This window comes from Gossypium hirsutum, chromosome A03 (assembly GCF_007990345.1).
Source record: "Gossypium hirsutum isolate 1008001.06 chromosome A03, Gossypium_hirsutum_v2.1, whole genome shotgun sequence".
Taxonomy (NCBI): domain Eukaryota; kingdom Viridiplantae; phylum Streptophyta; class Magnoliopsida; order Malvales; family Malvaceae; genus Gossypium; species Gossypium hirsutum.
The window spans coordinates 17,483,256-17,495,793 of record NC_053426.1 but is presented as its reverse complement, the minus strand read 5'-3'; the positions used below and the strand labels follow the sequence as shown (position 1 = coordinate 17,495,793).

General features: G+C 32.9%; 2 protein-coding genes across 2 annotated transcripts; one reads left to right on the top strand and one right to left on the bottom strand.

Moving 5' to 3' along the window:
- Positions 1–1,568: 1,568 nt before the first annotated feature.
- Positions 1,569–4,055, bottom strand: LOC107886128 (ruvB-like 2). The gene is made up of 2 exons (XM_041096620.1): positions 3,242–4,055; positions 1,569–2,447 (listed from the first exon to the last, which is right to left on the bottom strand). Exons 1-2 carry the CDS (start codon positions 3,988–3,990, stop codon positions 1,799–1,801), a joined length of 1,398 nt encoding a protein of 465 aa, XP_040952554.1. The 5' UTR covers positions 3,991–4,055; the 3' UTR covers positions 1,569–1,798.
- Positions 4,056–4,636: 581 nt separating this feature from the next.
- LOC107886127 (delta-1-pyrroline-5-carboxylate dehydrogenase 12A1, mitochondrial) lies at positions 4,637–10,130 on the top strand. The gene is made up of 16 exons (XM_016809970.2): positions 4,637–5,103; positions 5,567–5,646; positions 5,765–5,868; positions 6,112–6,179; positions 6,251–6,308; positions 6,453–6,566; positions 6,739–6,822; positions 7,030–7,134; positions 7,240–7,353; positions 7,851–7,982; positions 8,079–8,168; positions 8,509–8,598; positions 8,737–8,946; positions 9,034–9,144; positions 9,223–9,302; positions 9,482–10,130. Exons 1-16 carry the CDS (start codon positions 5,018–5,020, stop codon positions 9,618–9,620), a joined length of 1,665 nt encoding a protein of 554 aa, XP_016665459.2. The 5' UTR covers positions 4,637–5,017; the 3' UTR covers positions 9,621–10,130.
- Positions 10,131–12,538: the final 2,408 nt, after the last annotated feature.

Sequence of the window (12,538 nt, the reverse complement as noted above, 5' to 3'; positions counted from 1 at the left end):
CGAATGAAAAAATTTCGAGTTAATCGAGTTGACGAATCATATTTATTCGAGTGAGATGGAATTCGAATCGAATCGAATCGAATATATTTTTTCGAGTTAAATTTTAAAGAATAATTTTGGGCCCTTGTAACCACTGTCACCTATCATAATAAAATTTGTCCACCTTAATCAAATTTTTTATTAACTTTCATCACCTCATAATTTATTTATTAATTTTTATATACGGGTTAGCTTCTTTGCTTGCTTAGTTGTTTCAATTATCTTCAGATTCTTATCACTTTGTATTTTGGAATTAAAAAAAATATTAAATGTAAAAAATATGATTTTTTTAATAAAAGTTATTTTAAATATAAAATATGAAATTGATACCAATATAAAATTTTAGCACGAATATTTTATGGTATAATTAATAATTCAATTTTAATATAAATATTCAATATGACTAAACAATTCAATAATATAAATAATATAAAATGTGAAATTTAATTTAATAATATAAATAGTATATATAATTGGGAAAGTCAATGGGGAGTAAAATTTTAGAGGGAAAATAAAAAATTTACTTCATATAAAGAGAAATAATATTATTTATATAAAGCATTTTTGTCATATTTATTATACTTCATATAAAGAGAAATAATATTTAAAATAATAACTAATTATTTTAATCATTAAAAACATATTGCTCATGAAATATTCCTATTTGTTATTAAATCATTTGTACAAACTATAAAAATTGATATAGTGTAAATTAAATTCTTCCCTATTCTATTTTTTTAATAATTAATAAATTAATCATAATAGTTCGTATAATTAATATAATTATAATATACTAAATTATATAAATGTATTATCTATAAAATTTTATATATAAAATATAAAGTTAAATAATTAAATTTGCTATTTAAAACTAAAAGTAATATATCTTCTTTTTACTTTATTGGTTGATGGAAACATAATAGCTCAATATGAAGTAATTTTTTATTTAATAAATATAAAATAATTTAATATAAAACTTAATTTTGTTTTATTGTTATACCAGATCATTTACTAAAAATATTTTAATAGAATAAGGGTTCTTGTTTATAAGTGTCCTAAATTTTATTATAAAATTTATTAAATCAAATATGTTAATAAAATTAAATTTTTTATTTATAAATGTGATAAATCTCATACATAATAAAAAAAATATTTAAAATGATAATTACGATAATAAAGATTATATTTATTGGTTTAAAAGTTTTCCAAACTCCTAAGTTATAATTATTTTGGTTTAACAAGTAGATAAATAAATAATAGTATGAAATTTTGTTTGATCAACTTAAATTTGTGGTAGTCTCAACCAACGATGTCCTTGTAACTGTCACAAAAACATACGTATGGCTGGAGTTTTAGATTATATTCAATTGATCCTCACAGTCAAATATATGTTTGCCAAATAGTGCTTGAATTGCTCATATGTTTCCTGTTATTATGCTTGTATGCAATTCGTTTAGGGCTTGTGTCTGCCATGAAATCAAGATATAGTCATAGCAAAGAGCAGTGTGACAAGTATCTGAGACGCGGTAGAAAACCCATAACTTCCTGACCACAGGCCATTATATTAATCTTGGAAGGACAATTGAAAACGGAAGTTCATTTTTGTTATAATTAAAAAATTCATCCGGACATAAATCCTACAATTTCATTTACAGAAACTACCACGGGATTAAGACTCGGTATAGCATACAAATTCACTGTGAAACTACCAAATAATAGTTGCAGCAGCGCCATGGGATAACCAAAAGTCTAGGAACTATCAATCATGCATGGCATCGCCATCCCCACCATCAACAATTGATGCTTCATTGAACATGTATTCTTTTTGGTACTCCATCAAGTACTGCGTTGATCTCCTTACATCTAGAAATAGACTGTAAACACGAGTGATGTCCTGCACTTCCACAACCATCCCCTTTCGCTTCTGGCAATTCAATGCAGAAGCTGTGATCAGATGGATAGCATATCTCAAGGAGGTCTCGTGCCCAATTTTGGTCAACAGTTGTTTTGCATCTTCAGACATCTCTACATCTTCCTCTTGGCACCTGATGTCTAGAATCTTACGAATTTCATCCTCAGAATAAGGCTGAGTAGTGATGATTAGTAGTCTATCAAGAAGATCAATTGGAATTCCATGAGGGGATTTGTAATTTGTGCCACGGATTGAAGTTATTCCTCTATTTGTAGCAACGACTAATATCGGGGCCATCTCATTCTCAAGAGCACGGTTCAGGAAAGAAAAGCACTCGATATCAAGCATGTGCACCTCATCGATAAAGAGAACACCAGGCACGATTTCAGCCTTCCCTTCCTCCCTCCACTCTGCCACCTTCGTGTCAATTTGTTCTCTCACCTCAGCACGGATTTCACCAGTATCCCCAGAGAAAAGAGCTAGAAATCCCTGTGTTCTGAATTCAAACATAATGAAACATGAGATGATGACTAAAAATAGATGATTTTCTATTTTAAAACAACATAAAACATAAAACTTCTCTAAGTCTATTATCCCATAAGGCAGACTAACAAAGATACTACCTAAAGAAAAGTTGCACCGGATATACATACATTGAGCTCACAGTAATGTTTTCCAGGGATAAATTTTACGCTAGGGAGATAAATTTCAACAAGTTATGATGTTCATACCAGACAACTGCCATGCACAAATTCTTCCCTAATAATCACAAGCCAATGGTACCATCATATTTGCTTGAACAACATGACAAAAGATATATAGAGATGGTATAAAGGAACGCTACATACGTTTGAGTTCATAAGACATAAACGTTGGAAGAAGCTACCAGCAACCATTGTGAAGAATCAACTATTTACAAGCTAATTGTGTTTAAACCTTCTTCAACCCTACCCAGAGCTCTTAACATGCATCATCCAATTTCAGAATAGAATCATCACTAGATTGCTTTAAACATGTAAATCAAATCAACTAACTGGTTAATTCTTCCAAAATGTTACAGGTTTCTCCATCCAGGCATAGTTTTTGTTAACCTATTTATATTTTACTTCAGAAGCAAAACAGTTCATAACAGCTCTACGCTAATTTCAGAAGATAAACAATGGAAGAACCACTTCTTATTCTAGTTACAGAAAAAGTTAAAAAAAGACTAGAAATCATATTAAATTCAGCAACAAAGCCGCAAATCAGGAAAAGGGTACACATTTTTGCCAAAGATAAGCTCCAATTTACCTGCTGTTAATAACATCGATCTCATGAAGCGTAACAGAATGGACAACTTCTTTTCTTTTCTGCAACTCTCCGTCTGGACATTGCACGAACTTTGTTTGCGGACCCATAGCATCGTAATCCCTCGACCTTGAAAATGACCTTCCAAGCTTCGTTATTTTTCCTGAAGCTTTATCAATAGCTATCACATCTCCACTCTGCACTTTCTCTTTCGCTAATGCCTCGATCATCTTCGCCCCCAAATCGTAAATGGTCTCCATACCCGTCGTTTTAAGCGTTAATTTCCCAGTTTTTGAAGCCGCCCCTGAAACTGCCGGCCGATCAATCTGGATTTCAACGACTTCGCCTTCGATTATTTCAGTTTCTTCCTTGATTCTTACTCCGATGGACTTTCGAAACGCTTGCATTAAAGCTTCGGTTTTCGACATCTCAAGGGAGAAGATTTCGCTGCCAGAGAGCATAGAGAAAGGGGTTTCAAGGCCAAGAGATTTGGCCATGCCCATGGCAATGGCAGTTTTGCCAGTTCCAGGTTGTCCCGCTAATAAGATAGCACGGCCAGCAATTTTACCGTCTTTGATCATTTGGAGGATGACACCGGCGGCTTTACGAGCTTGTGCTTGGCCCACCATTCCTTCCGAGACGTCACGGGGCTCCAGAGAGGAGTCGAGGCCTAGGCCCCGTATGTGGGAATGAGCCCCAATGCGTTCGATTCGGGTCAGGTCTCGGCTCTCGGAGAGTTTCAGCTCCGTCATTGGATGATTGAGGAAGGGAAAGGCAGGGTTTAGGGTTTTGCGACTGCAGAGTTTTGAGAAAGACAAACGTAAGGTTTTATATTAGGGTTAATAGGCTGTTTTAAGGGCATTTCTGTCAAAGTAAATTTTATTTTTAGTGATAATTTATGTTCTTTATCTTTTTTATTTTCATATTATATATTTTTTGAAATAATATTAAGTTGTATGACATGTTTAAAATTTTTCATATGAAAATAGAAAGGATTAAGTAAAAATATAAGTTCAAAAATTAAATTTAGGTAAAAAAATTTATTTAAAAAATAAGTTAAATTTAGAGAGATTTTTTTTGTCTGAACTCACTCTACACCAATATGCAAAAACAAAATGTTGTTTTTTTATTTTTTATTTTATTTTTTTCACTATTTTATTTTATTATTAATTTTATTATTATTATAGAGAGATTTGTATTTATCTTAGTGTTATATATATTATTTTAATATTTTTGATGTATTATTTTTTAAAAAAATTATAAAAATTAATATAAAAAAATTAATACAAACATTCAAATTAAGTCAAAGTTAAATTTGAGTTTTAATATTTTTATTAGAGTGGAATTTAAGTAAAATTTTAGGTGAAAATTTCACAATTATGCTGATATGACTTGGATGCACGTGATAAGGTTTTGTCGTGTGTGAGATAGTTGATATTAGTGTTACTACTTTATGGGTTACTTACTGCATCAAAACTTTGTCAGGGTAGAGCATTCAACTTGTCCAACTTTGATTTGTCCAAATGGAAATTAGGAAACTAAAAAAAAACCTACACCTGCATCAATGTTGATGAAGGTTGATCACATCTTAAACCTATTTCGCTAAGACATCAAAATTAAATACTTAAAAAAGAAATCCTAAAGAATTGATTGCCATATATATGTATATGTAAAATTATGTTGAAAGCACAAATCTTAGGAAGTGAAGCGCTGAAAGCCCTGAAAAGTTTCATAGCTTTTTCATCTCTCTAATAGCGTACGCGTTTGTGCCCATTCGCAATGCATAGAATTGTATTGCAAAGAGAAATCAGAAGCAGAGCTTCCCACAAGGCTCTTTCTTGGTTCAGTTCTTCTAATCTCTTTAGGTACGTCAATGTGTTATTTTTAATCCGTGGTTTTGATAATAGATGCTGGGGGGATTCTGGGTTTTGTTTATTTTTTCTTTTTGTGATCATTTTCAGGGAACTAAATCTTGTGGCAATAGAGTTTAGTTTTGGATTGTGATAATCTGATCTGTTTATACTTGAGGGCGTTTTGCTCTAAGAGTTAGTTTAATTTTATTCATAAAACACTTTGTAGATATATTGATGTACATAATTGGATTGAAAATTTGACAATTTGACTCTTTTTTTGTTATTGCTCATGATGTGATGAAACTTCTTTGCCACTTTTGTTGAATGTGTTATTTGCTTCTTTTTCTTTTTTGCTGGGCATAAAGTTTGGATGTTTAAATTTCATGTTGTGTTTTTTCTTGAAGAAACTATGTTTTCTATGGAAAACTTCATGTGGATTGTTTTTCTTAATATTTCCCAATTTCCCCTATGCTAGGTCTGTTCATTCTTTACCTTTCGCAACTGTGGAAGCCGAAGGGATATCGGGTTCTCAACCTGCTGAAGTACAAAACTTGGGTATGTTTTTCCCCTGTGAATCGTGTTATGTTAGCATAGAGGTTAGGTGAAACAACTGTTTTGTAATGAAGTACGGAGACAAGCAATTTCTTGTAATATGAAATGTTTGTGTTTTTAGTGCAAGGTAAATGGACTGGATCTGCAGCTTGGAACACACTTGTGGATCCTCTGAATGGAGAACCGTTCATTAAAGTTGCAGAAGTTGATGGAAATGGAATTCAGGTTTGTCCATTGGATGTAAATGTGTTTGGTGCTTGTATTGCTTCATTTCAGACAAATCTCCGCTAGTTAAGTTCAGATTGTCTCGGCAAAAGCAGTGCATGATGTCTGGGTGTTCAGGGTCTTTGTACTTCAAAGACTGCCTTCCGTTTGGCCTCTTCTCTCTATCAGTTGTTTGCAAAAACAGTTTTTTTCATGCTTTTAAATGTATGAACTAAGTATCTTATAACTGTTTAATCAATGCAGCCATTTGTTGAGAGCTTGTCCAAGTGCCCAAAACATGGTTTACACAATCCATTCAAATCACCCGAGAGGTTTGTTTTACTTATCTTTCTGTTCCATATCTCTGCTTATTGCTCTCATATTTAATATATTTTTTCTACAGATACTTGTTATATGGAGATATATCTGCTAAGGCTGCAAACATGCTTGCCTTGCCAAAGGTAATGTGCTTCAAGGAAAACTATTTAGTTGTTTAGGACAGGTCTTCTAATAGATGCGGGCCAATGTGGTTTTGTGACATGTATTTGGTAGTATTGATATTGATATTTGGTATAAAATTGTTTTATTATTTTTATGACTTTCAGGTGTCCGATTTCTTCACTAGGTTAATACAAAGAGTTTCTCCTAAAAGTTATCAACAGGCCTTCGGTGAAGTTTATGTCACACAAAAGTTTCTTGAGAATTTCTCTGGCGATCAGGTATAAATATAGTATCCATTTCTTTGTAAAATTGCCTTCATGAATATGTAGTTTCTTCAATTAGAATAAGTATCAAGATTTCAAATATACCCGAAGTCCATACCTATGATAGAAATTCATCTGATTCGGTTATGGTTGTTAACCTTTGTCTTTTATTCTACATTTATGGTAGGTTCGTTTTCTAGCAAGGTCTTTTGCAGTACCTGGGAATCATATAGGACAGCAAAGCCATGGATACCGTTGGCCTTATGGTCCGGTAAGACATTCACTTCGCTCCTGGTTGATTCTCTTCATTTGAAAAGCATCTTCACGTCTTGTACTTGAAGTGAACAGTTTTTCACATTGCATCATATAATTCTGTCCCTAGGCCTCTCCATGTGACTTAGATATATTAGGATTTGACATTTTTTACGGTTGGTCATATTTCTCATAGTTTATGAATTTTAAAAATAATAATTTGCAGGTTGCTATTATTACTCCCTTCAATTTCCCGCTTGAGATTCCGGTACTTCAACTGATGGGAGCACTCTATATGGGCAACAAACCTGTTCTTAAAGTTGATAGCAAGGTCTACCACTAGAAGCTTAGTTTTGTTTTCCATTCATCGGTTTGATTGGTACTTTGATGGTCTATTACAAACAAGTTAGCAATATTTTGAAACCTCTTTCTGTAGGTAAGCATCGTGATGGAGCAAATGATGCGCCTGCTTCATTATTGTGGGTTACCAGCAGAAGATGTGGACTTCATAAATTCTGATGGAAAGACCATGAACAAAGTACTGATGGAGGTTTGTTAGTTCGAGCATAAATTCTCTCTTGAAACTAAATGAAGGTTTAGATATAGAATAGATTAAAATAAATAAATAAAAGCCCTTGAGAGTTTCACCATCTTTTATAGGTAAGCTCATATACATTATAGAATCCAAACAAGCCCCTAGTGATGATTGGCATTTGGCACCCAACTAAGCCCTTAACTTTTAATTTGTATCCAATTAAGTCTTTAACCTTTAATTTGTACCTAAATAAGACATAAACCAATCTATTGTTTGAAATAAGTACTTATTTGGGTACAAATCAAGAATAAGAGTTTAATTGCTTACAACAAAAGTATAAGGGTTTACTTAAGAGTAGTGAAATAGTTCACTAGTTTTTTAATAGTTTAGTTGATTGCTTCCTCTTTCTTTCAAAATCGAGTCTTAAGCTTCTGTGCTCTAGAGCAATTTAGTGAAAAGTTTATCTCGTTCATTTATGCCATTCTCTATCTTATGATGTTTCCTTTAAGTAGGCAAATCCACGAATGACCCTGTTTACCGGAAGCTCAAGAATAGCAGAGAAATTGGCTGTTGACCTGAAGGGTCATGTGAAACTTGAAGATGCAGGATTTGATTGGAAAATTCTTGGTCCTGATGTTGAAGAGGTTCCTTATAAACAAATTTGAAACTTGACTATTCAATTTCCTTTATCCAAGTTTTAAACAGGTGTTGGATATATATTTAAAATTTTCTAATGGCAGGTCGATTATGTTGCTTGGGTATGTGACCAGGATGCCTATGCATGCAGTGGTCAGAAATGCTCAGCTCAATCAATACTATTCATGCATGAGGTTTGCAACTTCCATTTGGAAATTTTTTGCCTTAGTTTAGCCTGGTATTACCTACATTACTCTGACTCAAGATGTCAGATATGGGTATGTCAACACGAGTATGTTCAATTTTATGTATCCGGAGGGTTATATCCCAATAGGCATGCCCAAATATGTGTCAGACTTGATTTTGTACTTTGAGTACTTCAAGAAGAATAGAGTTAGAGAAACATGGTTTATATAACAAATGAATATATAATCTAGAGAAAGAAGACAGCTTTTCCTTCTTATTTGTAACACAAATGTTCTGTTTCTGATTACTAACTTCTGAAGTTGTTCTATATATATGTAATATTTTCAGAATTGGTCAACGAGTTCACTCATATCTAAAACAAAAGATCTTGCTGAGAGAAGGAAGTTAGCAGATTTAACTGTCGGTCCTGTCCTTACTGTGAGTATACTTCATTCATTGTATTAATCTTGTTACATTGAATCAAATATTTTTTCTTCTAAAAGAAATAGTATTCTGACATCTTCATCAAAAATACTTATTTATATTTTCCCATTATATGTACAAATATCGATGTAGGTCACAACTGAAGCAATGTTGGAGCACAAAAAGAAATTACTTCAAATTTCAGGTTCGAAGTTACTTTTTGGCGGTGAACCCTTAGAAAATCACTCAATTCCAGCCATTTATGGTGCTATAAAGCCAACTGCCATATACATTCCTCTTGAAGAAATTTTAAAGCCGACTAACTATGAGCTTGTAACCAAAGAAATTTTCGGGCCATTTCAGGTATAACCATTTAAGGTATCATTCAAAGGATAGAATATTTTCTAAATAAAGAAGGCAAAAACTACTGAATACTATGTTTGCTTGTAGATTATAACGGATTATAAGAAGGATCAATTACCAATGGTATTGGATGCTTTGGAACGAATGCATGCACATCTAACCGCTGCTGTTGTCTCAAATGATCCCTTCTTCTTGCAAGTAAGACTTAGCACTTGGGACTTTATAAACCTTTATATCTTCAGCGCATTATAGTGTTCATCAAATGTAAATCCACAGGATGTGATCGGAAAAACGGTGAATGGGACAACCTATGCTGGATTGAGAGCAAGGACTACTGGAGCTCCACAAAACCATTGGTAAGTAAATTGAAAATTAAAATTTGTTTCATGTATAATATATCATATTTGGTAGGAGATGAAAATGGAAGACTGTTCGGTACAACGAACGAAAATCTGAGAAAAAAAAGAAGAGATTGACGATAAAGTTATAAGCAAAGTTCAATTTAAATCTAAATTTGCAAGGGTTATTGGGCTAGGTTTGGACCGGCTGGAGATCCTAGAGGAGCAGGGATCGGAACACCAGAAGCCATAAAGCTTGTTTGGTCATGTCACAGGGAAATCATATATGATTTTGGTCCGGTGCCAAGGGGTTGGGAAATTCCACCCTCAACTTGAGGAGTGTATTCAAAATCATCCCTTGGGGTTTCATTGATGCTTTTGACAGGGCAGTTTGCAGCTTTATAAATAAAAATGTGAGGGCAATTTTTGTGGTTTTAGTCCTAGTTTTAGGGTAATGATACGAATCTAAGATATCAGTATGTGGCGGAGCTTTTTCGTATAATTAAAAGATCGTGCATGCACATAGTTGAATATGTGTAGGACACGAATACTTAATAAAATAAAAATTTTGAACTTTAGGATGTCTACCTTAGATGCTAATATGACTCCATGGAGTTCTAATTTTCAGTCTCTAGATTCAGGGTTGTTTACCTTAAAAACAGTAATCTAGGGCTAGCAAGTATGATTAGATGAGTTACTATTGCTAATAAAAATTTTGAACTTTAGGATGTCTACCTTAGATGCTTATATGACTCCATGGAGTTTCAATTTTCAGTCTCTAAATTCAGGGTTGTTTACCTTCAAAACAGTAATTTAGTATATTTGAAGCTTTACTTTTCTCTTTTATTTTCCCTTGTATGATTAGATGAGTTACTATTGCTTCTGTTACTGCTAAAAAGCTCTTTAACTTACATAAATATCACCAATTTGCTTTTTTGTTCTTTAAAACTATCAATTTATTATAAATTAGGAATATGCTAGTTTAGCTTTCAGAAAGTTGGTAGAAAATTTATTTTATACAATTAAGATTATAAGATGTATTTTGGCATTTTCATTATATTCTTTTTCAATTTGAAGATGATTTGCTGGGGGTTAAGGAGATTTATCTTCTTTTTTTATGTTTTATACATACAACAATCATTTCATCTATTTTCATGTTATTTATTTAAATTAATTTATTTTTTTTTAATTTCACAAAATTGTTCTACAACAGAATGATAATTAATCATTCACTAATTTTGAAACGTCTAATAAGAAATTTTTTACTTGTAGCATCTTCGATTATGTATTTTATCTTCAATTTATCAATATTAATTCATTAATTGTTGTCTTGTTATGTAGGCATCGAATAAATCATTCAATACATGGTTTATACACATGTAATCAACATTGTTCTATTTTTGTCTTTTTCAAAATGTAGCAACAAATTTATTTTCCTTCTCTTATGGTCTAGGAGTATCAAAAATAAAAGTAATCTTCAAAATTGATAATAAGAAGTGCATCTTTTTCAACTGTAAGTTGTCACCATCAAATTAATTAAGCTTGACAAAATTGAAGGCTAACTCCTTTAGCATTCTACTTTCATGTTTTTGTAGTAGTTATCGTAAAAATGAAAAAGGAGTTTAAAATTGTTGGTTCGAAACTTCTAAATTATTGGAGAGGCAATTATCAAACACATGGGCAAGACAAACAAATAATTGAACAAAAAAAAAACTAAACAATAGGATAAGGCTTCGAGATGTAAAGGAATTGTACTAGTGGTTTGGATTGAAACGGGATGTGACACACTTCATAGCTAAGTGTAACGTGTCAGTAAGTGAAAGTTGAACACTGGTTCCCTTTAGGCCTTTTGCAACCAATTAAAATACTATAGTAGAAGTGGGAGCGAATAACAATGAACTTTGTTAGTGGGTTACTGTTAACACCCACTAAGAAAGATTCAATCTTGGTGATAGTAGACCGATTAACTAAGTCAACTGATTTCTTACATGTCTTCATGGATAACTCTTTACAAAACTAAGCTAATTTATATATTTTGAAGATTGTAAGGTTGCATGGAGTACCAGTATCAATTATTTCAGACTAAGATCTCCATTTTACATCTCGATTCTGGAAAAAGCTTCATCAGGTACTGGGTACTCATTTGGATTTTAGTGCTTCCTTCCATTCGCAAACTAACAGACAATTTGAACAAGTCATTCAAATATTGGAAGATATGCTAAGATGTTGCATCATAGAATTCTGAGGTAGTTGGGAGGAACATTTTTCTCTAATAGAATTTGCCTATAACAATAGCTTCCAATCGAGTATACAAATGACACATTACAAAACTTTGTATGGTCACAAGTGTCAAACACCACTGTGTTGGACCAAACTGGCTGAATGGAGAATTTTGGGTCCCGAAGTGTTACAGGAGTCTAAAGGGAAGATAAGATTAATTCAGGATAGATTGAAAGAGGCTTCAGTTAGATAGAAGTCGTATGTGGACTTCAAGAGGAAAGACATTAAATACATTGTCGGAGATCAAGTCTTCCAGAAAGTGTTCCCATGGCGAAAAGTGTTGAGGTTCGGGCGAAAGGGCAAGCTAAGTCCTAGGTTCATTGAACCCTACAAAATCCTTAAGAGGGTCAATCCAGTTGTATACCAATTAGAATTGCCTCCTGAATTGGACCGCATCTGTAACGCCCTCCACTAGATCCAATTTACCAAATCCGAATGTCGGACGTTACACCCTATTACAGATGTAACTTAACCTTTTGATTTATTTTCCTATGTAAAACTTCTATCAATGAGTATGAAAAGTTCAATTTTCTATTCGAGGTTCCTATGTGTGTATTGCAAATGATTATCAATACAATTCATAGTACTTAAAAATTTCAATAACATCTATATTTAAGTTTCAGCTTGACTAAGTACCTTTAAGCATCAATAAAGAGTATAAATATAGGTTCAATCTTGAATGCGCCTCTTAACACGTTCTGTATGCATAATAGCCCATCTTGCCACTTCCTTGGCGTAGCCCTAGCATCGTCCCTCAGTGCGTACTTCTTTACAACCTGAAACATGAAATAACTTTTTTAAGTTCATAAGAACCTAGTGAGGTAATACTTCATCACCTATTTCATTACACCTTAATGCTTTAGATGCTTTGCATATCCTTCATGTATCATTTGATCTTTCTTTTCCCTTTGGCGGGTACTTACTAGGATTTTCCTCCTTTACTGTGATTATACTTTCTTAGCTGAGGTCATTTC